At 41.2% G+C, this 26,255-nt stretch overlaps 1 protein-coding gene and 1 long non-coding RNA gene across 2 annotated transcripts; one reads left to right on the top strand and one right to left on the bottom strand.

Moving 5' to 3' along the window:
- Positions 1-441: 441 nt before the first annotated feature.
- On the bottom strand, positions 442-3,505 carry LOC133124515 (uncharacterized). Its single transcript, XR_009708324.1, has 3 exons — positions 3,348-3,505; positions 1,997-2,089; positions 442-1,154 (listed from the first exon to the last, which is right to left on the bottom strand). It is a non-coding gene; the product is annotated as an uncharacterized LOC133124515 (long non-coding RNA).
- Positions 3,506-6,489: 2,984 nt separating this feature from the next.
- Positions 6,490-24,681, top strand: LOC133123964 (transmembrane protein 50B). Its single transcript, XM_061234712.1, has 7 exons — positions 6,490-6,603; positions 9,439-9,723; positions 13,226-13,338; positions 13,770-13,837; positions 15,573-15,665; positions 20,221-20,278; positions 21,223-24,681. The coding sequence occupies exons 2-7, from the start codon at positions 9,625-9,627 to the stop codon at positions 21,266-21,268; spliced, it is 477 nt and encodes a 158-aa protein (XP_061090696.1). The 5' UTR covers positions 6,490-6,603; positions 9,439-9,624; the 3' UTR covers positions 21,269-24,681.
- Positions 24,682-26,255: the final 1,574 nt, after the last annotated feature.

Here is a 26,255-nt window from a genome sequence, read left to right as displayed (position 1 = left end):
GGATGTCATCTTTGCCAGGGGTGTTTGCATAAAGTATTGAACCAGGGGTGGCAATAACTGTGGAACTTATTTTTTGGGGAAACATTTATTTATTTTTAAAATGTTGAGATTTGTGTTGACTGAATTATTAATAAAACGCACTACGTATATTTTTACTTATATTTGAAAATAAAGCTTATGTCAGTAACTGTATATATATGTATATATAAACTTTTTTTTTTTTTTTTTGAGCACTTTTTGTACATATTTATCAAGGGTGCCAATAATTCTGGAGCATACTGTATATAAGTGGCGGATGTCGGTACCCTTTCCATAATGTCTAAATAAAAATAATAATAATTGCCAGTAATCTGTGGGAAATTTTAAGAATTTAGAATACTAAATTGATCTACGTAGGTATGACACACACACACGCACAAACAAAAACAGACTGAAGAGGCCTTCTTAGAGTCTTGTTTATTTATGAATGATTGTTACAAACAATAATAGCAAGACATGGAAATAATAAGAGGACAAAGCCAACAGCAAGGACCCAAAGGGTTGTCTTCAGGACTGGACATTTCCCTCTGCAGGGAAGTGCTGGCCAGGCCATCATTTGCCTTGCTGTTAAAGCACATCCTGTTTCTGAGCCCAGGGGGAGAGAGAACAGTGGGCAAATTAGTAGGGGCGGGGCAGAGGGGCAGCAAAAAGCAAGAGAGGGAGTGAGTAAGAGGGATGGACAGAGGGATAATGTAAGGAATGGGAAAGAAAAGAAGAGTGAGAGAAAGTCGTAAAAACATGGAGGGAGGAGAAGGGCAGAAGAGAAGGAGAAGGAGAGGAGAAGGGTAGGATTTTCAATTTCAATTTGATCATTTTCAAAACATTTTAGTGGAAATTATATTTTTACTTGTGAGGTGATGATGATTTTTGGCCTTGACAGATGCAGACTAGAAAGTTAAGAGGGTGGCTCTCTCAGACCGAAAGGCCAGGCTGCACTGGGGATGGCTGTGGTGCACAGAGCCTGTTCAGGCCCCACTCCTGTCCATGTCCCTACGTCAGTGGCCCTCTGTTCTACCCTCAGGACCTGGCTGCCACGGTCTGGATCGCCACTCCTCCTGGCCTTGGCTCATCCATGGAGTCCTTACCGTCCCACTGGGACTTCTTCCCCTTACACACTGCCAGCAGAAATAATACACTTTATTTATTTATTTATTTATTTATTTTTCTTCAGTTTCATGTAGATTTCTAAAAGAAATCACTTTTTTAAAACTACTCTTGAGGCATTCTGTGGGTTTCAGACTCTGGCACTTCCTGACAGATTTACAATGAAAGACATTCTGAGCAACAGACCAAGGTCTCCAACCAAGGGAATAAATGGCACTAATTGCTTCTCTGGGGGGTGACTTCACCTACAGCAATGGGCTTTCAAATACCCAGTGGCATTTCTGAACGTAGCGATATACGTACACAAATGCAAACAAGTGTTTCATAAGAGAGAGTCAATGAGATTAAAATCAACGATATATGAATTTACATGACCTAGCCTTCTGGGGGATATCACAGGCTTAAACCTCATCTGTGTCATTAGTTTCCTAACTAATGAAACGCAAAAGTACTAATTTCACTAATAATGCATACGTTTCTTTATTATCTTTCTAGTTATGGTATTTTTTGTTATTTTACTATTCGGGGTATTCTAGCTGCCAGCCGCGGTATGCTACTCAACTAATCAACTAAGTTGATTTATTCTTCAAGAGTTCAAGTTTTATCCATCTGATCACTCTAGGGCTTGGAACTGTACTTTACTCCAGGGTCTTCAACACACTTGTCCCTGGTTCTGATTGGCATTTTATTGTACGTCGCTCTGGATGAGAGTGTCCGCTAAATGACTATAATGTACTGTACTATAATGATGTAGGTACACATGAGCCCAAAAAGGTCCATCCAGTGACACATCTGTGCTAACCTCCCACCCTCACCCTCACCTATACCCGACTGACAGCCATTGTTTTCTCACCTTTGCTCAAGCTACATTCTGGTTGGGTGGGTTTCACAGGCTGCTCCTCCCCACAGATGGCAGCTCTGATCTTCCTCGCCATGTAGCTGCAACCTGGCAGATTGAACAGAGATGTTCAAGGACCTGATTATCCCTCTGGAAATACTGATTCCTCAGACCTCCGATATGTCTCTGTTAGAGGCACATATCATAAATGCACACACCAAAACCTTTTGCACTATGACAGTCAGTAGCTGGAGAGAATGGTTTGTGATAAAGTCAAACTACTAATGTCCCCCAGAGACATTTATGATTAAAAAAATAATAATAATAATAACATTATTTCCTTATTACTCAGGACAAATACAACCACCTTGTGAGTCACTCTAGGGAGCATGACTCACAGTCACTAATATGCAGTTAACAGCCATTACAAACCTAAGCCTGTTACCTTGGATACAATGACAGTGGACTGGCTTGTTGATGGCTCTTGACTTGTATTCGTCAAACAACTGAGTAAAACATGGGTCTGAATTGCTTGAAAATTCGGGGTGAGCTGCAAATTTGGTGCCACTTTAATGGCTCCCTCTCCTCAGCTCCACATAGGAGTTCAATCTGAATTTCAAATTATTCAGACACAGAATCTGAGAGCTGTGTAAGAAGTCCCATCCTTGAAAAGAGAAGACAACCTTTAGGATCAGTTTCAACTCATAATCAATAAGGTTGTGATCCTTGAGCACTGCTGCTATTCTGAGAAGCTATATGGAAACTGCGCCTCCGTGAACCAGGTATGACCTCGATGAAAGATGTCATTTGCCCCCCCCCCGATGTTTTCTACACGGCTGTTGTCGACACTCACAGAATTGTCCGCACCCCACAATCGCAACTTTCAGGTTTTAAAATGTTCTCTTCCTCTTGTCAAATTCCAGAGCCGGAATAATTTTGCTGACTCATTTGTCAAGGAGGAGACACTTTGATCGGAAAGAGTAAACCTACTTGTTCACGGATTGGGCTCATTTCTTCAATTTAATATTATCGCACATTTTGGTGACTTCCACTATGCAGACGTACAACAAATCGTACGTTATCCTATAGATAGATTAAACGTAGTCACGACAACGGATATAACATGGAGGAATAACAAGGAAATACAAAAACAATTGTTTGATCGATTTGTTATTATTATCTTCTTACAAACGTGACTAAAATCATATTCGTAATACTAACTTTACCAGAGCAGATAGTCTACAATAAACTTGATCGAAAACTTTAGGTTTTGTTTGTGGCTGTTGTGCTTTTAGTATTAGCATATCCCGTATTTTTTATTATCAATATCAGATTCCCCTGACATCTAAATTGTAAGTAAACTCACCGTTTATAATCAGTCAGGCCATTTCCAGTTGAACACTTTTCACTCTTCGTACAACGTGTATTGTGAAACAGATAAATCTTTGCAGTTTGCACGCTCTCTCGATCGGTCTTACAGCTCTTGTGTGACTTCCCCTGCTCCCACTTGTTAGAAGAAGCTCAACTTTGGGAGGAGTCCTCGAGTCTGGTCTGGAACGCCCATAAGAAACGGGCTAGATTTTTTCGCTGTCTCTGTGGCACATGTACTGAAAGCCTATATCTCTAACGCAAACACTTGACGCATCAAAACCTTGTACCACATGAGATTTGCGCACTCAAAAACAGCACCCACGCATTGAAATAATAATAGTAAACACGCACATAATCAACCAGTAGCAACAACATTTTGCTCCTTCCAACAAAGCTGTTCTCCACACCATGTGTGGAGTGGCGTTATGCAGTTTATCACCAAACAAGCATAAAGCGCATAAATTGCACAATGACATATACGCTCTGTGATATTAATATTTAATCAGCCAATCATGTGGCAGCAACTAGATGCATAAAAGCAGCATGGTCAAGAGGTTAAGCTCACAACACAACAGTCTCACAGTCTCTAGAGTTTGCAGAGAATTGTGTGGAAAAAACAAAAAAACATCCAGTCAGCAGCAGTTCTGTGGGGAAAAATGCTTCACCCTTTTTTCTCCAAACATATCTTCTTTGGCGTTGCCCAGAAAGTTCAATTTTGGTTTTGTCAGTCCAAAGTACATTGTTCCAAAAGGCTTCAGGCTTCTCAATGTTATCTTTTGCATACTTCAGAGGCTTAATTTTGTGTTGAGGTTGTTGGAAAGGCTTCTTTGTGGCAACTCTGCAATGTAGGTGTTTGTTGTGTAAAGTAGGCTGTATTGTTAACTAGTGAAAACCTGTGACCTGTGTCTGCTACTCTTTTTTGCAGCTCACTTGCAGTGATGTGTGGATTCTTCTGAGCATTTTTAACCAGGTCTCAGGCCAATATATCTGAAATTGTATTGGTCTTCCTGATCTTGCCTTTTCTTCAACTGTTCCATTTATCTTCCATTTTCTAATAATGTTTCTGACAATGGAAATAGGTAGTTTGAAGCACTGAGAGAGTTTTTTGTAACCTTCTCCTTCTTGGTGGAAATGAACCATCTTCATTTGGAAATTGTTGGACCACTGTTTACAGGAACCCATTGTTGTTAACACCAGACAGAACAGCCACTGCATGTGGATACTTTAGAAGGCTTGGAGGTTCTTCAGAATATAATGTCCAGCCCTGGAATTATATTCACCTCACTCATTGAAGCCCTAACAAGTAAGTTACCTGGGTTTGGGCCTTAGTAATCATCCTTTTAAAAAGTAACAGAGAATAATCCAATAGGCTTACCAAACTTTTGCACAGGGCCCTTTTATTTTTTTAATCATTTATAAACAGTAAAAAATGAAAATAAAATCAATATTGCTTTCAAATTAGCAGAAAGGTGTCATGTTTAACTCTATACCATTTAAAGTTCAAGTTTTCTTTCAATCACGTACAGATGAATTAAAACAGGCATTTATAATGAACGTAGTAGTGCTAAATTGTTATAGTGAGATTGTCACGAAATCAGAGAGGATCAAGATCAAGTGGCACACGCAGCTAAAGAAATGTTTGGGTAGAACTGCTGTGAAGGGGGATGACATTCGGGGAATTTTAGAGAGGATTTGGTGGGAGTCAGATGCCAGGGAATTAATGTGAGAGGAGGAGTTAGGAACTTGAAGAGGAAAGCATTGTTTCTCTTTTGCAAGGACCGTGATTCTGATTCTGTGTTCATTCAAGAGACTCATCCAAGAAAAGAAGATTTAAGTTTTGGGAAGAATCAACGGGGTGAAGATGTTTGGTTTGCCCATGGATCTAAGCAATCAACAGGGGTTGCCATACTAACTCATAGATTTAAGGGGAAAGTGCTTCTGATTCTAAAGGGCATTGTTGCTGATAAGCAGTTTATATTACGCAACATTTATAGATACTGTGCTACTAAAGTTCAATGGACTTAAGGTTTGGCATATATCTCTGACTGTTTTTTTTATTATTTCACAGCCTCAGAATGGCTTCCTTGACTGTCATTGGGCCTCATGTTGACAAACAACAATAACACACTCCAAAAGCAATCAAAAGGCTGGAATCAAGACTAGATACCTGCACCAGTGATTGAATACAACAAGGCCCAGTCTTTCAAAACATTGTTGGATTGGATTTCAGTAATCAGATAGGATTAAATGTCCAAGCTGGGTATTTCAAAACTAGAAGATCAACAATCATCAGTAGGGTCAGTTGTAACAATGTATGGGGTCGGCTGTGACATCTCAATTCAGAAGACTGTGAGAGATAAATAGGCCTATATTATTTTATTTTTTTTACATTATTTCCATTATGCTGAGGACTCTTATGTAACTTCATAATGTTAAAATATCACTTGACCAACGGCCGGCTGATACACAGTCTTTTGATTGGTTGTCTTTTGAGCTTCACCTTTTAAAAGCCAAAGTTTTTAAAGAAATATACACCATGTTTCAAGTAAGCCAACACTCTCTTGTTCTGACACAATGCAAAGGCATACACTCACCGAGCACTTTATTAGGAACCTATTTACTTTATTACATCTACTTATTCATGTGATTATCTAATCGGCCAATTGTTTGGCAGCAGTGCAATGCATACAGTCATGTAGATACGGGTCAGGAGCTTCAGTTAATGTTCACATCAACCATCAGAATGGGGAAAAAATTTGATCAAAGTTACTTTGACCATGGAATGATTGCTGGTGGTATATATATATATATATATATATATATATATATATATATATATATATATATATAGTGAGCAACAGTGGTGAGCATCTCTGAACACACAACACATTATAACTCTAAGTGTAGGTCCGTGTGGCCTATTTAGGGTGGCTTGCTTGCAATGAAAATAAAATAGAAAAAGTGTCTTATCGAAATCATCATCCTATACAGTAGGTGTCGCAGTTTCCCTTTTGTAGCATCTATTTGTTTTCATTCTATGCTGTATTGCGCATAAGTATGGTTTAATTTGATTGGTTAATGTCACATTAGTGTTTATCATGATTTGATAGGGTTTCCATACCCTTCGCGTCATTTACGTCTGTGGTCCTACTGTTGGTTGGAATGGTTTCAGAAAGCGGAACTCGAATAAAGCAAGGCATCACAGAACTGTGTGCAGGGCACTTTCGGGAGGGTAAAAAGGTTCGCTGAAGGTAATGTTTTGTTTCCGAGTATCCAAAATGAGTTTGCAAGCAGTTAGTTACGGAAAACAATTTGTGGAAAGTCAGTTAAGCGTTAATTTCGTTATTGGCTGATGACAGGACCTTGGAAGGCAGGAAAGCACTGTCTAATCTTGCGACACATACAGTGCAAGAAAATAAACGATCTAACGTTAGCTAGCTGTAATATTTTACACGGGACAATCTCTGGTCCGCTAACTTATTTACCTAGCTAATATTAGAGGACCACGAATACGGACATTAGAAATTGTTAGCTGCATTATGTATCGGTTAATTTCTCTCACTGAAATTAGGTTGTAGCTAGTTCGTTTTCATGTAATTATCCCTATTCTATCTTACATTTAGCTAGCTAACGTTCAGCTAATGGCCGATGTTCATGCGAAGACTGACGTTACAGTTGCATGGTTTCGCTTTTGGTTCCAAGTACGGCAGGCACTCTGCAATCGCTAACTATTGAAAGCCTGCGGATGCACCCCACAATATTAAAACAGAAAATGGATCAGTAGCATAATCAGATTCGATTACCTACTTCAACGCCACATAGAAAACTGTACTTTTCCCATAGAAAAACTGGCCAATTAGCGTTATGCACGCACTGCGTTACTGAGGAAGTCCAGCAATATGTTCACCATTCCTTTAAAGTAACATTAAATACTGCGAAATTGCAACGATGACCTACTTTCACAAATCATTAAATCCGGCGAGTTTAAAAATCAGATTTCAGTATCCACGACAGATTCGTGCGTACGAGTAACGGGTTATTTGTGATTTATCTTATGTCAAAATGGTGACAAAATATCGAAACGAGAGCAATTTGAGAAAACAACCATGTGTTCCTTAAACAGTTGTCCAAGGATGTCAAAATGAAGATGGTTCATTACCACCAAGAAGGGGAAGGCTACAAAAAAAACTCAACGTTTCAAACGACCTATTTCCACTGTCGGAAATAGGCTTGAGACCTGGGGAAAAATGCTCAGAAGAACCCACACATCACACAGAGCTTTAAAAAAAGTAGTTGCGGACACAGGACACTGTTCACTGGACAACAATACAACATACTTTGAACATCAAAGACCAGAAAGAAGCCTTTCCTATGACCTCAGCACAAAATTAAGCATCTAAAATATGCAAAAGAAAAGGCCTCACTGTGCTTTGGACTGATGAAACCAAAATTGTGCCACCACCAAAGAAGGTATGTTTGGAGAACTGTGTGGCAATATGTGTGGCAACTGGTGGCACAGGAAATATTTTGCTAGTGGAAGGAATAATGGACTCCAGCAAATATCAAGAAATTGTACAGGCTTATGTTCGAAGATCAGTCCAGACATTGAAGTTGAGGAGAGGTTGCGTATTCCGCCAAGACAATGATATACCTCGAAATCAACCATGAAATACCTCCAGAAAAAATGGTAAATGGTCTGCATTGATATAGTGCCTTTATGCAAGGGGCTGTACAATTGATGCTTCTCATTCACCCATTCACACACACACTCACACACCAACGTCGATTAGCTGCCATGCAAGGCACCAACCAGCTTGCCAGGAGCAATTGGGGTTAGGTGTCTTGCTCAGGGACACTTCAACACACCGAGGGCGGGTTCAAACCGGCAACCCTGCAACTGCCAGACGACTGCTCTTACCTCCTGAGACAATGTCTAACCCAAAAAAACGGATGGAGATTCAGTCCCCAGACTTGAATATTATTGAAAATCTGTGGAGCGATCTCAAACATGGTGTACATGCAAGGAGGCCAAATAATATTTCTGAGCTAGAAGTGTTTTTCCAGGGCGAATGTGGAGAAATTCCAAAAGTGAGACTTGAAAGACTCTTAGCAGGCTGCAAGAAGCATTTGCAAGCTGTTCTAGTTTTCCGAGGAATAGTTCCAAGTACAAACTGACACTGTTCCCAAACTTTTGCACGGGGCCTTTTTCCTTTTTTAATAATAAAAAGTAATCTTGCTTTAATATTTGGTGAAATGTCATGTTTAACTTTTAGAGGTGTACCATTTAGAGGTCAGGTTCGCTTCTGTTCACTTACATATTAATTGTAAAAGTCTTTTTGATATTATATATATGTGTATATATATATATATATATATATATATATATACACACACACACACACACACACACACAATCAGTGAGCACTTTATTAGATATTTATTAGACTTATATTTTTTACTTCTGCTGCTGTAGCCTATCCACTTAGAGGTTTGACGCATTGTGTGTTCAGAGATGCTCCTCTGCATGCCACTGTGGTTATTTGCATCACCTTCCTGTCATCTTTGGCCTGTCTGGCCCTTCTCTGGCCCTTCTCTAACCTCACAACATGTTTCTGCCCGCAGAACTGCTGCTCACAGGATGTTTTTAGTTTTTTGCACCATGCAAACTCTAGAGACTGTTGTGTGTAAAAATCCCAGGTGATCAGCATTTTCTGAGATACTCAAACCACCCTCTGTGGCACCCACAATCATTCATTCCATGGTCAAAGTCACTTTGATCAAATTCCTTCCCCATTCTTACATTTGGACTAAAAAAAACACCTGAACCCGTTGACCACATCTGAATGCTTTTATGCACTTAGTTGCTGCCACATGATCGGTTGATTAAATATTCGCATTAACAAGCTGATGTACAGCTTGTCTACCTAATAAAGTGGTCACTGAGTGTGTATATTTATAAATGAACAGACACAACCTCTGGACTGAATGACATTGAATGTAGCATTATGTGGCTTTAACTGGACAAAACAACATGCAGAATAAAGATGCAGCCCTCTCATCTGTCTCTTCTGTGCTCTTTATCGCAGGTAGAACTGGCAGAATTCAGAGCTTAGAAGCTGAGAGCCACAGCAGGCAGGAAGACTACTGGACTGGCTCCAGACAGGACAGACGGAGGGACAGCGCCCAGGGCAAACTGCGAGGAGCAGACAGAAGAAGAGAAGGTGTGAAGAAAAGGGAGCAAGGGATCCGTGATTGTATCGGGCAGAGCGGGCATGGCTGGGTTCCTGGATAACTTCCGGTGGCCGGAGTGCGAGTGCATCGACTGGGCGGAGAGGCGCAACACTGTGGCCTCCATCATTGCTGGAGTGCTGGTGAGTGTTGTACGGGGAGTGTGTGTTTCTGTGTATAAGTTTGACTGTGTTAGTGAATGTGAATTATTTAGCGTGTGCACCTGTATTTGGATGAGTATGTAAGCTTGTGTTTGTGCACGACTGTGAGTGTGAGTGTGAGAGATTGAATGTGTGTCTTTGCTAGTGAGAGATAGTGTGCATGTGTGCGCATACACGGGAGTGAGTGGTACATGGAAGACTGATGTGTGTCTCAGTGCAAGCATCTTTCTGTGGTACGAACAACTGTAATGATTACATTTGTAGTGATCTGTACATCGAAATCTTGAACCTGCTTAAATAGCAGTAATGAAGATGTAGAGATCCAGAGGAAGAAAGGCACAGATGAGTTTATCAGTTGAATGATTCACAGATGAGCAAGAATGTTCAGCAGGAAATTACACTGTGCTCTCACTGGGGGATTTCCACAAACACACACATACACGCTGGCGCACTCTCACACACTGTTCACACAGCTCTCTCGGTTAATCTTAGTCTCTGCCCACTCTCCAGTAACAGCTCATGAAGTTCTGTGAGCTGACTTCCTTGTTTCTAAATGATTAGTGCTGTTGTGGGAATTGGATTCGGAAATCTTGTTTTATCTTTTAAGGTGAAAGGGAAGTTGCTCGAGCATATTGGCATCGGAATGCAATTTTTAGTGGCTGAATCATCTGATGATTTTGATGTTCTAATCTCTGCTGGTGATATGCTGTATGAAATTGTTTTAAAGAATCTTTGTTTTAACACATTGTTACAAGACCATTGTGAATCCCTTCCTATCATTGAAAAAGCCTCATTGCCCATGTCTATAGTCCTTAAATTCGGGTTTCAAAATATGCAGTTGACGGACCAACATTGTATAGCTGTTCAATAACTGAAGCTCATTGGTTGAAAATTGGTTCTAATTGCCACAGCCAATGGTGTGTGGGCGGGGGGTCTCAACGTCAGCGCGTTCACAGAGAAGGGGGAGGGATAAACAGTGTTGTGGTTTGGGGGTGTTTGTTGCTGCATTTCCTCTCTTCACCGTTAGCAGTCCGAAATATGTTGGTCCACAAATATAATGTCTATATCCAAATTCTATTCTGTGACATGTAGCTAATGGTTTAGACTACCCCAGTCTCTAAATCTGCAATTGTGTCTTGAATATTATGATTGGGGTCTCCAGAAATGTATTATGTCTTGCTGCACAGTATTTTCCAATTACATTAGCTTCATTAGAAGTTAAATAGAGGAGTTGTATGTGAATGATGTCATAACTCTAGATGTTCTTATTCTTATTCAGATACAGATGAAAGATTTGGATTTGATTCGACCTATCGAGCACAGAATATGTTCTTTGCGACCTAACAGACCAAATTGAGACTGGAGATTTTCATGCTTTTTGTGCTTGGCACACAGTATATATTGTATGACTCAACAGTTTTTGAATATTGCTCGGGGCAGGTTTCTGTGCTGGGCGGGGAGATTAACTGCACTATCAACTCAGCCCAGACTAATTTATGACACGTGTTTCCTGCAGGGTCATCTCTTATCGTACACCGCTTCAAGCTCACAGTGAATATTTTTTCTGAAATTGTTATGAACGGACTCCGTTGCAGTTGAATGATTGAACATTCCTCACTGTACTGAAACTGTACTGCGCCATCTAACATTTTAAAAGTTCATTTATTATGTATTATTTTTATTATATTAACTTTTTATTATCATTTTTGATGCAGATACTGTGTCCTCCCATTTTGTCTTGATTTCCTCTGATTTGCCTCAATTTTAGATTTGGGATCACACAATTAATGTGGTTAAAGTGCACATTCTCAGATTTTATGAAAGGGTATGTTTATACATGGCGACACGGATGGTGCAGTGGATAGCACTGCCACCTCACAGCAAGGAGGTCCTGGGTTCGAATCCCCGTCGGCCGGGGCCTCTCTGTGCGGAGTTTGCATGTTCTCCCCGTGTCTGCATGGGTTTCCTCCGGGTACTCCGGTTTCCTCCCACAGTCCAAAGACATGCAGGTTAGGCTGATTGGAGAGTCTAAATTGCCCGTAGGTATGAGTGTGTGAGTGAATGGTGTGTATGCCCTGCGATGGACTGGCGACCTGTCCAGGGTATATTCCTGCCTTTCGCCCAATGTATGCTGGGATAGGCTCCAGCGCCCCTGCGACCCTGTTCAGGATAAGCAGGTTAAGATGATGGATGGATGGATGGATGGATGGATGGATGGATGTTTATACATTTTAATTTCACCATGTTGAAATTACAGTTTATATGTAGTCCCTCGGTTTCAGGGCACCATAATGTTTGGGACACATGGTGTCTGTAATTGCTCAAGTGTGTTTAATTGCCTCCTTAATGCAGGTATAAGAGAGCTCTCATATGAGACTGAGAAAGAAGCATAAAGTAGTTAGAGATATCAACCAAGCCTTAAGCCTACCAAAATCAATTGTTTGAAACATAATTACAAAGACCACTGATTAGATTACAAATCACAAAGGGACTGGCAGGCCAAGGAAGACCTCCCCAGCTGATGACAGAAAAATTATCTCCATTATAAAGAAAAATCCCCAAACATCTGTCCAACAGATCAGAAACACTCTTCAGGAGTCAGTTGTGGATTTGTCAATGACCCCTGTCCGCTACAGGATACACTGCAAATGGGATGCCCTGACATAGGGGGGGGACTATGTATAAACACTGCTGTAATCTCTACATGGTGAAAAGAAAATACATAAAAAGGTATAAAAATCCTTTATTAAAATCTGACTATGTGGACTTTAATCACATGAAACATCATATTGTGGAGTACAGAGGCAAATTAATAAATGATTATGGAAGGCACTGTATATGCACATCTAGCTCACGCTACGCCACCCAATACACACACACACCCACACACACACTCACTCTTCTGCATTTTACTGTTTACTATTTATAGCAGGGCTGCCCAATCCAGTTCCTGGAGATCTACCATCCTCTTATGTTTTCACTTCAACCCTCATGTGACACACCTGATTCTACTAATTAGGAGCTCAAAAAGCTGGTGAATATGATGTGCTTTGTTAGGGTTGGAGTGAAAACATACAGGACGGTAGATCTCCCGGAACAGGGTTGGGCAGCCCTGAATTATAGTATCCATTGTAGGCTTTTGAATAGTTCCTGCATTAATGAACAGACCTGGACGTGTGGAAATTAACAGGTTTTATGCTGCATTCTTCTACAAAACTGCTGTTTAACATCACTTGAGATGGCTTTTGCAAATTGTGTGTGTGCATGTGTGTTGTTCCAGCTGAGTGATCATCTCACAGAGCAAATCTGCTCAGGCCTCAATGCTCTGGGCATTTCCAGGAAAACCATTAGCCGGGACCGATACTCCTATTCAACTCATCACTCATTCTCTCTCTCTCTCCCTCTCTCTCTCACACACGCTCTTAAACACACACACACACAAACACATACACACACTCACTCACACTCTCTCTCTCTCTCTCAGTTCTTCACTGGCTGGTGGATCATGATTGACGCTGCCGTGACGTATCCGAGGCAGGAGCAGATGAACCACGCGTTCCACACGTGCGGTGTCTTCTCCACACTGGCCTTCTTCATGTGAGTCTCAGGGGTCAGATGATGAAGCACTCTTTCTAAGAGCTCTCTGAAACATAACCGTTGGGCGGCCTGTAGCGTAGTGGTTAAGGTACATGACTGGGACCCGCAAGGTCGGTGGTTCTAATCCCGGTGTAGCCACAATAAGATCCACACAGCCGTTGGGCCCTTGAGGATTGTCTCCTGCTTAGTCTAATCAACTGTACGTCACTCTGGAGAAGAGTGTCTGCCAAATGCCAATAATGTCATCTGATGTAACTGTATGTGAGCCAGCCATTTTTTGGATTGGCTGATTTGTACTGCAGATGTTACTCTTGGCATGAGGTGGATTTGGAGTTACTTTTTTTGACTGTTCAAGGAAGAAAAGTCCTCACTTGTGCAGAAGTCCTCACAAAGTCCTGGTGTGTGTGTGTTGCGGTGTGTGTGTGTTGCAGGATTAACGCCGTGTCCAACGGTCAGGTCCGGGGGGATACCTATGGAGAGGGCTGCTTTGGCCGGACAGGTAGGCAGAAGGCCTCTCTTCCGTTTGTGTGTTCGCCTGGTAGCTGAATAGTGTCCTCGGCTGTGGTGACAGAACCATTGCAAAGGGAGGGCTGAAATGCCTTCACTGTCCCAGGACTTCTGTGCAGTTGGAACATGTTTTCTCCTTCACAGGAAACATTGTGTATAACAAAAAAATAAAAAAAATAAAAAAATAATAATAATAAAAAAAAAGTGGCCTGAAGGCACCAGCACGGGAAAAAGAGAAAAAAAAAGAAATAAATTATAATAAATTAATTTTTTTCCACCAATTTTACTCTCTCTCTCTCTACCAGCGGATTACCTAATCCGCTGGTAGAGAGAGAGAGAGTAAAATTGGTGGAAAAAAATTAATTTATTATAATTTATTTCTTTTTTTTTCTCTTTTTCCCGTGCTGGTGCCTTCAGGCCACTTCTTTAGTGTCCAGGACAAACAAAAAACATTCCCTTCTCACACACGGGAATCGGATCACAAAAAACGGAAAAAAAAGCAAACTAGAAAATAAGTCCGTGCTCAAAAAATTAGGGATTTCAAAAAACGGTAACCGGTAAATTAGGGCGGACTTCAGGCGGCGGGGTTCACTCGCTCGTGTCCGCTGTGGGGCCGTGATCTCTCCGGGGTGTCCCGGCCTCGGGAGTCCGCTTCCCCCGCCTAGGCGCCTAGGAATTAAATGCACAGGTTAGTTGGCTTCTAGCCGGATTGATGTGCTCACGTGACGTTCACTCGTTTGCACTGGCTCCGCGGGTCTCCTCTCGTTCGCCCCAGAGCCCCGCTCTGCTCCCGAGTTCGCCCTTTTGTAGGGTGTTGCTCTCCCCTCCAACTCGGTACAGCTGTGCCTGGTTAATTGCGAGAGGTTAGTGGCGTGCATTCCGCACGCGTTTCGGTGGTGCTAACCTTGGTGCTGATTCCTTTTCCGGCGCGGCTCTCTCCAAGGTGCCTGTCCCTCAAATACGTCCACGGGAATTACTTTCCCCAGCTCCTGGCGCCGTCGCCCAGCCCGCCCCTCTTCAGTGGTGTACTGATCCTTGATCGGGCCACCACAATATATATATATATATATATATATATATATATATATATATATAATATATATATATATATATATATATATATATATATATATATATATATAGCGGTCTTGTGTATTCCCGCAAATAATCACTAAGAGGATTGTGTCAATACAGGCTGCCAAACTCAAACCGACTGCTTTTCTGTGACGTATTCCATTGCTACTTTGCCCATTATAATCCCTCAGTTGGTCCTAGAGGGTTTGAATAGTGCGGTCGATTATAAAGCAAGGGTTTCATGGTTAGGTTTGTTTGCATGATCGAGACTGTTGGTACATCATCTATACTGCTCTTATTTTATGGTGTGATTCACATTTTTTGTTTACAATCGTGACTTGATTATGTTTTTGTAATAAATAATGGTTAACCAACCCTGCTTTTTGTTTTCTTACTATCCATAAGTTATTTAAAATCTATAAATGGCATGTTCCCTTCCTTTGTCTTGTGCCCTGTGGTCACCCATTTGTGGAAAATACATGCATAGCATGCAAAGTATCCTGTACTTTTTATGGCAATGCAGTAATTTTGGAAATGTATCAATACATGTTTGAGTATGATTGAATCTGTAATTTTTAAAAGAATACAATATTCAAATGTGATTTTGGTCAAAATCTGTTCCTGTCCTTACTGTGCACGGATTGTTCCGGCAGGGGCGCGGCTCTGGCTCTTCCTCGGCTTCATGATGATGTTTGGCTCTCTCATCGCCTCCATGTGGATCCTGTTTGGTGCTTATGTTGCACAGCGTAAGTCTACATGTCTGCATGCACAGTCCTCGCACACACCTGCGACAGTGTCCTCTCTATGGTCAGCAGTGTGGCTGTGCTATAACAGTGTCCTCTCTGTGGTTAGCAGTGTGGCTGTGCTACTACAGTGTCCTCTCTATGGTTAGCAGTGAGGCTGTGCAATAACAGTGTCCTCTCTATGGTTAGCAGAGTGGCTGTGCTATAACAGTGTCCTCTCTATGGTTAGCAGTGTGGCTGTGCTACAACAGTGTCCTCTCTATGGTTTGCAGAGTGGCTGTGCTACTAGTGTCCTCTCTATGGTCAGCAGTGTGGCTGTGCTATAACAGTGTCCTCTCTGTGGTTAGCAGAGTGGCTGTGCTACTAGTGTCCTCTCTATGGTTTGCAGAGTGGCTGTGCTACTAGTGTCCTCTCTATGGTTAGCAGTGTGGCTGTGCTACAACAGTGTCCTCTCTATGGTTAGCAGAGTGGCTGTGCTATAACAGTGTCCTCTCTATGGTTAGCAGAGTGGCTGTGCTACTAGTGTCCTCTCTATGGTTAGCAGTGTGGCTGTGCTACAACAGTGTCCTCTCTATGGTTAGCAGAGTGGCTGTGCAATAACAGTGTCCTCTCTATGGTTAGCAGAGTGACTGTGCTACTAGTGTCCTCTCTATGGTTAACAGAGTGGCTGTGCAATAACAGTGTCCTCTCTATGGTTAGCAGAGTGGCTGTGCTACTAGTGTCCTCTCTATGGTTAGCAGTGTGGCTGTGCTATAAGTGTCCTCTCTATGGTTTGCAGTGTTGGTTTGCTACAACAGTGTCCTCTATGGTTAGTATTTCTAACTTCTTATTGTTATTGGCTGACTAATGCAGAAAGAGAGAGACCCTGAGGTCTTGTTTGGAAAGCTTGGGATTTTCCACAGCACATACCTGGTTACAGTTTCCACGGACAGAGTAGATGTGCATTGGTTAATCTCTACAGCGATCATTGCTGCAGCTTGTAAGTGTAGACCGAATGCTTGGATCTAAATGGTCAGTGAACACAGAACTGTAAGGAATAATATTTTCCATAGTCACCAAATACACTAAAGCATTAATATTTTGTGAGGTCTGACATTTTAAAACCTGTATCTGGAAAATTATGACATTTTGCTATGAAAGAGAGAGAGAGAGGAAGGAGATGTACCAAGAAATTAATTCTTGAGACTTGTTACTTAATTTGCAACTCAAAGGTCCCTTAAGACATGGAATCTATTCGGCTCATTTTTCAGACTTATTACTTATCTCATACTCAGAGATCCTTTGAGGAATAAAAGAGGAATCTTTTATTTATTAGAAGTTCAATCTTTTAAGGGATGGTCCTCTCTATGGTTAGCAGAGTGGCTGTGCTATAACAGTGTCCTCTCTATGGTTAGCAGTGTGGCTGTGCTACTAGTGTCCTCTCTATGGTTAGCAGTGTGGCTGTGCTACAACAGTGTCCTCTCTATGGTTAGCAGAGTGGCTGTGCTATAACAGTGTCCTCTCTATGGTTAGCAGAGTGGCTGTGCTACTAGTGTCCTCTCTATGGTTAGCAGAGTGGCTGTGCTACTAGTGTCCTCTCTATGGTTAGCAGTGTGGCTGTGCTACAACAGTGTCCTCTCTATGGTTAGCAGAGTGGCTGTGCAATAACAGTGTCCTCTCTATGGTTAGCAGAGTGGCTGTGCTACTAGTGTCCTCTCTATGGTTAACAGAGTGGCTGTGCAATAAGTGTCCTCTCTATGGTTAGCAGAGTGGCTGTGCTACTAGTGTCCTCTCTATGGTTAGCAGTGTGGCTGTGCTACAACAGTGTCCTCTCTATGGTTAGCAGAGTGGCTGTGCAATAACAGTGTCCTCTCTATGGTTAGCAGAGTGGCTGTGCTACTAGTGTCCTCTCTATGGTTAACAGAGTGGCTGTGCAATAACAGTGTCCTCTCTATGGTTAGCAGAGTGGCTGTGCTACTAGTGTCCTCTCTATGGTTAGCAGTGTGGCTGTGCTATAAGTGTCCTCTCTATGGTTTGCAGTGTTGGTTTGCTACAACAGTGTCCTCTATGGTTAGTATTTCTAACTTCTTATTGTTATTGGCTGACTAATGCAGAAAGAGAGAGAAAGAGAGAGAGAGAGAGAGAGAGACCCTGAGGTCTTGTTTGGAAAGCTTGGGATTTTCCACAGCACATACCTGGTTACAGTTTCCACGGACAGAGTAGATGTGCATTGGTTAATCTCTACAGCGATCATTGCTGCAGCTTGTAAGTGTAGACCGAATGCTTGGATCTAAATGGTCAGTGAACACAGAACTGTAAGGAATAATATTTTCCATAGTCACCAAATACACTAAAGCATTAATATTTTGTGAGGTCTGACATTTTAAAACCTGTATCTGGAAAATTATGACATTTTGCTATGAAAGAGAGAGAGAGAGGAAGGAGATGTACCAAGAAATTAATTCTTGAGACTTGTTACTTAATTTGCAACTCAAAGGTCCCTTAAGACATGGAATCTATTCGGCTCATTTTTCAGACTTATTACTTATCTCATACTCAGAGATCCTTTGAGGAATAAAAGAGGAATCTTTTATTTATTAGAAGTTCAATCTTTTAAGGGATGGTACCAGAGGTGAATAGGGAGGAATCCTTTCCTCCAATGAAAATGACATTTTATATTTTGAATATGGTCACAAATGCAAAATATTTTTGTATTATAACTTTTTTGTTTTTTTAGGAACATATGCAAATGAGCTCTTTATGAAAAGGGCACATGATTAAAAAGGCACAAATTTGCATATTTGTTAAAACACTTTTTGTCTCTGTGGATAAAGTCTGAGTTCATTTTTCAATTTTAGTGCGATGAATGACTCTATCGCTGACGAATTGCAGGTTTTTTTTTCACTATTCCAATTTTATAAAATAGATATGACAGAATATATCAAACCCCTCTGTAATTCCCCGGCTATTTTGGTTACGAAAGAACAAATACAATTTGGTAGCTATATCTAAAATGTTTTTCCTAAACAAGCTACAAAATAAGATCTGGACAACAAAAGGCCTGTAACCTCTGCCCCACTAAGGAACCCCCCCTGCTCCTCCAGGAAGAGGGAAACTGTACGCCCTTCCTTTGTAGACACACGAGAAAGATCAAAATCCAGTGGCAGTGATACAATGCATTGTACGATGACATGTGATCTTAGATTGTAGCTATCAATTCTCCAAATTACTTTTTATGGGAATCCAGGGTGGTGGCCCTCTGTGCTCCAAACTCTTAGACAGCCATACATATCTGTAAATATACTTTGTTTTACATACTTAATGTTAATTAAGCCATCCTTATACCATCTCATAACTGCTCAGTGTGCTTTCTCTGCATGATATTATTCACAGTCCCCCACATTTATTGTATTATCCCTAGTTGTTATATTTGCATATAAATATTTTCCTAATAAACAGGTTTCATAATTATTGTCACCCCTGGTTTAATACTTTGTGCATACAACCCTGGCAAAGATGACTGCTGTGAGTCTTTTCCTATAATTTGTGATGAGGTTGGAGAATGCCATGTTTCACCATTCTTCAAATCAGAACTTGCGTTTGCGCTTAAGGACCCCCCTCTTCAGTTCAGGCCACAGTGTTTTGATAGGATTTAAGTCTGGAGACTGTGATGGCAATTGCAGTATGTTATTGTCAATTCACTATTTCTGTGTGGATTTTGATGTATGCTTTGGAATCATTGTCTGGCTGGACAATCTACCTATGACCAATCCAGATTTTCTGGCACAATTCCCTGGTACTTTGTTGAATTAATTGTGCCACTGATCTTAAATTGTGCCCCTGGACCACTGGCAGCAAGACATCTCCAAAACATCAATGACCCACCACTATATTTGACAGTAGTTATGAGATGCTTCTCCTTGTATGCATTCCTCTTTTGCTGCCAAAAATGTATGGACAAAATTTGGTCTCATCTGACCATAGCATCTAGTCATAATTCCAATGGTACAGCCTTAGCCTCCAAGAGGGTAATCTTCTGTGATCTGATCACTCCAACTAGTAGGTCAATAGCAAGGTCTTCTAAGAGGGTGATCTGGTTGAAAGATTGTCTCCACCACCAGTAAATGGGGTCGCAAACCATCTCCACTCCAATTGTACCGAGTGAATAGACAAAGGAGATAATTATAAAAATGAAAGTGGACACATTTATATTTCACCTTGCATGACCATAAAATGTGACTCAAATGGTACAAATGGTCCTCAATTTTTTCATCATCCTTCATCTGGCAAGCTAGGTGTGAGTGTTGAGGCCTGGTGTCTCAGTAATGTGGCTGTATGTTCTCACCTGCTTACATGGGAATATGATTCATAAGATGCGTTACTGTAAAACAAAAACCATGTTTTTGTAGCTGGACAAAGACTGGTTTTGCTTGCTCTCTGATGTTTTACCATAACATTGCAGATATGAGCTGCTCCATCAACTACAACCATGACTTGAGCCAGTCAAATTCAGGAGGTGATGTATTGGGGGGGTTCTGAATTTCTTGTTTCGGAAATACCTTTTTTGTTTTGTTCCCAGATAAGGAAGTATACCCTGGACTTGCAGTGTTTTTTCAGAATGCCTTGATATTTTTCAGGTGAGTGATCTTAGCAAAACTCTCTCTCCCTCTCTTCATCTCTCTCCTGCACAGGCCATATATGTAGGCATGCACACTGAATGACACATACAGACAGACTTGTATGTTGAGGGAGTGAATCAGTACAAGTGAAGTGGAAAAGTGAACAAACCATCCACCCACTGTTAAGCTGCTTTCACATGACAGGAATCAAATGCTGCATTCAACGCCAAGTAAAGCAGCGACTACATGTGGGAAGAATTAAGCACCGCCAGTTGTTGAAGCTTGTCGTCATCCATCCAGGAAGCCGTTGGTTTTTTTGAACTGTAACAAGCCGCAACAATATGTGATATTAGTAGGTTTTTTTAAAGATATTTTTTAGGCCTTTTTCAGCTTTATTGGACAGTATATAGTATAGAGAGACAGGAAGAATGGGAGCGAGAGAGAGGGGAAGACATGCGACAAATGTTGGACGGTCGGATTCGAACCGCCGACGTCGCGGCTCGCAATGAGCATGCGGTCAGTGCTCTATAGGCTGCGCCACCGAGACACCCGATATTAGTAGGTTTTCTGCGGTTATAAAAGGCTAAATTTTGTACTCGCATTGTGAAACCGTAGATCTTGGGTTCAGCCCAAATATCAAGAAACGAACCGGGCTAACTCAGTTAGCCATGTAGCCCATGTGAAACTGCTTGGGCTGGGGGCTACATCCGCCTGCTTCACTGTGATGTGATTAGAGCGGTCAGTTTCAAACATGGTCACATTTTAAATGATTTGAACCCTGATGGCTCTCAACGTGGCTTTAATTTGAGCCGTGTGCTTTGGTCTGCTGCCGGGCATCTGCACTCCCTCCGTAGGAATTTAACGTTGAGCGTTTTGTTGCTGATCGTGTGAAAACCGCTCAAGAGCAAATGGTCTGTCAGTTTTCTGTTTTTAAAATCAGTTCTTGTTTACCTGTTTTTCAGCACACTAATCTACAAGTTCGGGAGGACAGAGGACTTGTGGAGCTAGAGCAGCTGCCTCTACCAATTTCTCAACATCCACTCTGCCCCTCTCCTCCCTCTTCCTTTTCCTTTGCCCTCCTCTTCTCTTCTCTTCTCCTCTCTTCTCCTCTCGTCTCTTCTGTTCATCCCATTAACCCCTCCCTCCGCTCACCAGTGGGGAGTGAATTCTGGAGTCGGATGTTCTTGTTCTTATGAACGCCAGCTCTCACTGGACCAGTTTCCTTTAACACTGTGGACCAACGCCGCCACCCTCCCCCCACCACAAAATGGTGTCTGTGCGCTCTGTCCACACAATGACTCTGCTAGAGGGAGAGGGCTTAGTGACTGCCCCTCCCACCCCCCCATCCCCTTGGAGCCAGCCAGCAAGGTGTGGGCTGGCACACCGTGACTCCACCCATCGCTCAGGAATCCCTCAGTCTCCCGCTTCTGCTGACCTGGGAAAACTCGGTCGCGGAGTCACCCGGAAGTGGATTTTAGTTAGCTACAGGTACGCAGGGCAGAGTATTTGGGCATCGTTGGCTGATCAAAACCTTTAGCAATTTATCAGGGTGTTTTCAACTTTCATTTTTGCAATCATTTTTAAATGCTTTAATCATATTGTAAAGCTTCCATGCTTATGTTCTCTAATGCCAACTACTCTCTTGTACCTGTAGCAGCTCCAGAGGCCATACCCTTCTCATTTTATTTGTATTCTACAATTCATAAAGAACAAGGAACAAAAACATACAGTGACAATATAAAGTGCATGGGTGGTATTAAAAAACACCCTTGAAAAACATGCATTATATAAGTTACTATACATTTGTCATGAAAACACATCCACACATAGACATGTTTGTATCGCACACAGAAACAGAAAAATATAGACAGATGCATGCATGCACTTTTATGTACATGCACATACACACGCAAGAAATGCATATTCTGTACAAACCAAGCATACAAAAAAAATACAACAAAATATACATAAATTAATATTGCATATCATAGTACAATAATTAATACTGTACATAAAAGATAATGTGTATGACCATATATGGAATGAAATTAAAGGGAACATGGAGTGCAACATTGGTACTGTACTCTTTCAAGAGGAACCGTTTTAGATATTTTTTAAGTATTAAATGAGAAGTGACTTCTGCACCTCTAAAATTTGGGCAAGACTGGTTCTGTAAAAAATGTCTGTAGAAGATCAGTAGATCATAAGAATGGATCTGAGAGTTGCAGTGGAAGAGGTTATTAAAATAATTACTGTTGTACATTTTAAAAACACATTTTCCAGCTAACGGGTAACTTGACCTGTTTTTTTAGTGATCTGCACTAAGCAGTTGGTCAAAAAGTCTAGACTTGCAGCCTTGACAATATTTATAGACTTTTGCAAGTAGCCCTGAAGATTAATTCTCCCATGACATGCATGTTGAGCTAACAAGATTTGGCAAGCTATAAATAACTTTGGCTGAAGAATCGGCCAAAACTCAACATTAACAACATTTACATTGGTGGTGACCGAAGAGTACGTAATAAAGTGAATTACTATTTTAGCTTTTTTCATACTGAGAGTACTGTGGATCTGACATTCACGAGAAGCGCCATGACATCATTGATTTATGAGACCATTCCAAGACAGAAAGTGATTCCAGAAAATGGGCGTATTGGCTGTTTTAGTCTAAACTGGTTGATAAAAGGAGCCGCGGTGGTGCAACAGGCTAAGATGCAGCAGACTCGCGGTTGCAGTTCGCTGCAGTTGCACACCGGGGTTCGATTCTCAGTCCTGCCAAAAGCCAAGTTTGGCCGGCTCACGTGGAGCAGCAATAATTGGCTCGGGACTCCAGAGGGAGGGACTCCAGAGGGAGGGACTTGGCAGTAGATCGCCGCACAATAACAAGCACCTCGGGCGCCTCGGCATCATGGTTACAGCTTGGGAGGTGAGACGGCTTGAAGAAGGCGTGTCGCTCTCCCGTTGGCCGCCGAGGGACGGGGTGTGGGCGGTGTATCTAATACTGGCTCTAATTGAATCAGACGGGGTCCAATTGGCTACCAAATTGGGAGAAAAGGAAAAAAAAAAATATATATATCAGATAAAAAAGTAAACTGGTTGATAAAAAAAAAAAAACTAATTTCTAATTCTACTGCGTGGATGGGATCTGTGTCCCGTAGCTATATCTGATATGCTGGTCAATCAGAGGCCTGTGGGCTGTTTGCTAATTCTGCACATGAAGGGTTTGACTGCAAAAAGCAGCTGGTAATGTGATGTGCTGTGGAGATGAGTGTAGGCTAGTGTACACTATGAGCAGTTGGATGAGTGTAGGCTAGTGTACACTCAGCTGTTGGATGAGTGTGGATGTAGCCTATTCGATTGGGCTTTCCAAATTGGACCAAAAATGAGGGGGGGGGGGGGGGGGACCAATAGGAATGAGAAAAGTCTTAGAATTGTTGGCATAGCCCTGGAACCTTGGATTGTATTGCCGAAGCATATAGGTATATCAGTGTGAATAGGGATCACCCATTAGACCGATTCTAAATCATTTCTAAATGTGGTTCGTCGTTACTCTTTCTGTTTATTTCATATAAAATATCCGTAGTAGTATTCTGTGGTTCTTAAAAGGCGATCTCCGTATCACCTTATTCTTTTATTATGAAAACTGTTTTACGTAACTAATTCTGTGTCACTTTATTGGAAATCCTCATTCAATTTTGCAAGTAAGAAGACCACATTTTTTTAAAAGTATTTAAAATGATCTTGCCTCTCTGTAGCCCACCAGCGACTTCATTTGAGAAGAAATCAAATTGTATAACTTTGTACTGTAGGAATCGCCATTGTAATTGGATGTAATTTTGGACCTAAGACCCAACCCTATTTTTTTGTGCCAATATTATGTTGCTTTTGTGACAATTTATTTTCTGTTTTCATTCTTTGTAGTGCTTTGTAGTCTCATTTATTTTCCAGTGGTCTGTTTTCCTACCTTCTCCCCTTGAAGTGTGACCTATTCACAAGGTTAACGTAACATTGTGACACTTGAGCAATGTTACTGCAACACTGTGGAAAAGCTGTAGACATTATTATTATTTTTTTATGTCTTTGGGCAAGTTGGGCCACTTTCAGGTAGAATGGAAATGTTATTCTTTTAAATTTTCTGCTGTTGTCTTGCTGTTATATGTGCATTCTCAGTACATAATTATATTATTGTTTGTTTTAATGACTATAGTCACCCTCTGTGCCCTCAACATTATTTATTATAAAGAAAATAATGTAAAACATTTTGAACATTTTATAATAGTAGTAACCAGTATTTTTATTTTATTTTCGGTGACATTTTAGTCTGTTTTAGTAACACATAATGTAATTGGTCTGGTCATTATTCTCTGCATCAATGTCTTACACTGGAATATAAATATTAAAAAGGTGTACAGTAAAAAAAAGGTTTTCTATATGTGAACTGCTGGCCCCACTAGTCGCCCTTCCTCAGTTAGTGGGTTGCGGTGCTGGTCCTGGTATATATACAGATATAAAGTGGTCTACAACTCTCACAAAAAGTCTAATGACAGGAAGATATCCGTTGAAATGTGTTGGCATTGCAATTATCACTGCACTATAAATAATGTAATAGTCATTTTGGTAGTAGATCCTTTTTGTCACAGTTGCCGATCACTTCATATCTTTCTATTAATACAGTGCTATGAAAAGGTATTTTCCCCCTTCTTAATTTCCTTATTATTCCATATTTGGCACACTGAATGGTTTCAGATCTTTACCCAATGTAATATTCGACAAAGTGAAATCTAACCAAATTCAATTGATATTTAGATTCAGCTGATTGAACACAGGGCAGCACGGATGGTGCAGTGGGTAGCACTGCCGCCTCACAGCAAGGAGGTCCTGGGTTCAAATCCCTGTTGGCCCTCTCTGTGTGGAGTTTGCATGTTCTCCCCCTGTTCATGTGGGTTTCCTCCGGGTACTCATTTCCTCCCACAGTCCAAAGACATGCAGTTTAGGCTGATTGGAGTGTCTAAATTGCCTGTGTGTGTGTGCCCTGCCATGATGATGTGCATTTATAAACTTCACTTCTGCCTGTGGTGCAGATAGCCTATTCGAGGGTCTCTCCAGGGTGGGCAGACCCTTTTCTGCCCTCCTTTAGCCATGCTATCACGTTGAAAAGAAAAGCAAATGCATTTTCATAAATGCTGGATAGTACAACTAGTCAAGTCAAACACTACATTTTGTCTCAATTTCAGATATACTTTTTCCATTTCAATTATTGTGCAGTGCTATACTAGAATATAATGCTTGGAGAAATTGTAAAAATGCATTAGTTAAAACTGAGAAAAATTAAATGCCAAAGTAAAACACAATTCATACAATAAACGAATGTGAAGTTTGAGTTTGAAATGTGGTTACTTCTTAGTGGATATCTAAATCTCAGTATCTCTAAATCTTATATTCATCAACACCATTCAAGATACATCAGTTGTAGCAGCTGGTATTTACAGCTTAATCCATTGTAATATGCAGCTTAATGAAGAGGCCTATTTTAAATCTAAAGAAAGGAGAACTTTCACCAAAACACCAAAATTCCCAAGCTTTCGATTTGCAGTGACGCATTTCTGTGATGGCAGAAAGCATAACCCCCACCCCCCTCGTCACAACAGATGCATTCAGTTCTGCTTTCACACAATAGCAACTATCATGCACATGACTGAAATTCCCACAGAGATGATTGGTTTCAGCCTTTGTGCTTAGATCAGATGTGACTGACTTCCCCCTTCCTGGAGACCCAGGGTGCCTGCAGGACTTTGTTCCACCGCTTATGCTTATTAGGTTTGTACTGTTTTTATACAACAACGCCAGATCAACTGAACAGAATAAAGCTTAATTGATGTACTTAATACATACATGTAGGGACCCACGGACAGTAACTGAAATGCAAATGTAAATAAATTAAATCTAGGCAAATCTGATGATATATGCATTATGCAAGCTACACTTATCTGATTAT

The sequence above is a fragment of the Conger conger genome, chromosome 3 (assembly GCF_963514075.1).
Source record: "Conger conger chromosome 3, fConCon1.1, whole genome shotgun sequence".
Taxonomy (NCBI): Eukaryota; Metazoa; Chordata; class Actinopteri; order Anguilliformes; family Congridae; genus Conger; species Conger conger.
Note: the sequence above shows the minus strand (reverse complement) of the source record. Positions and strands in the feature narration are given on the sequence as shown.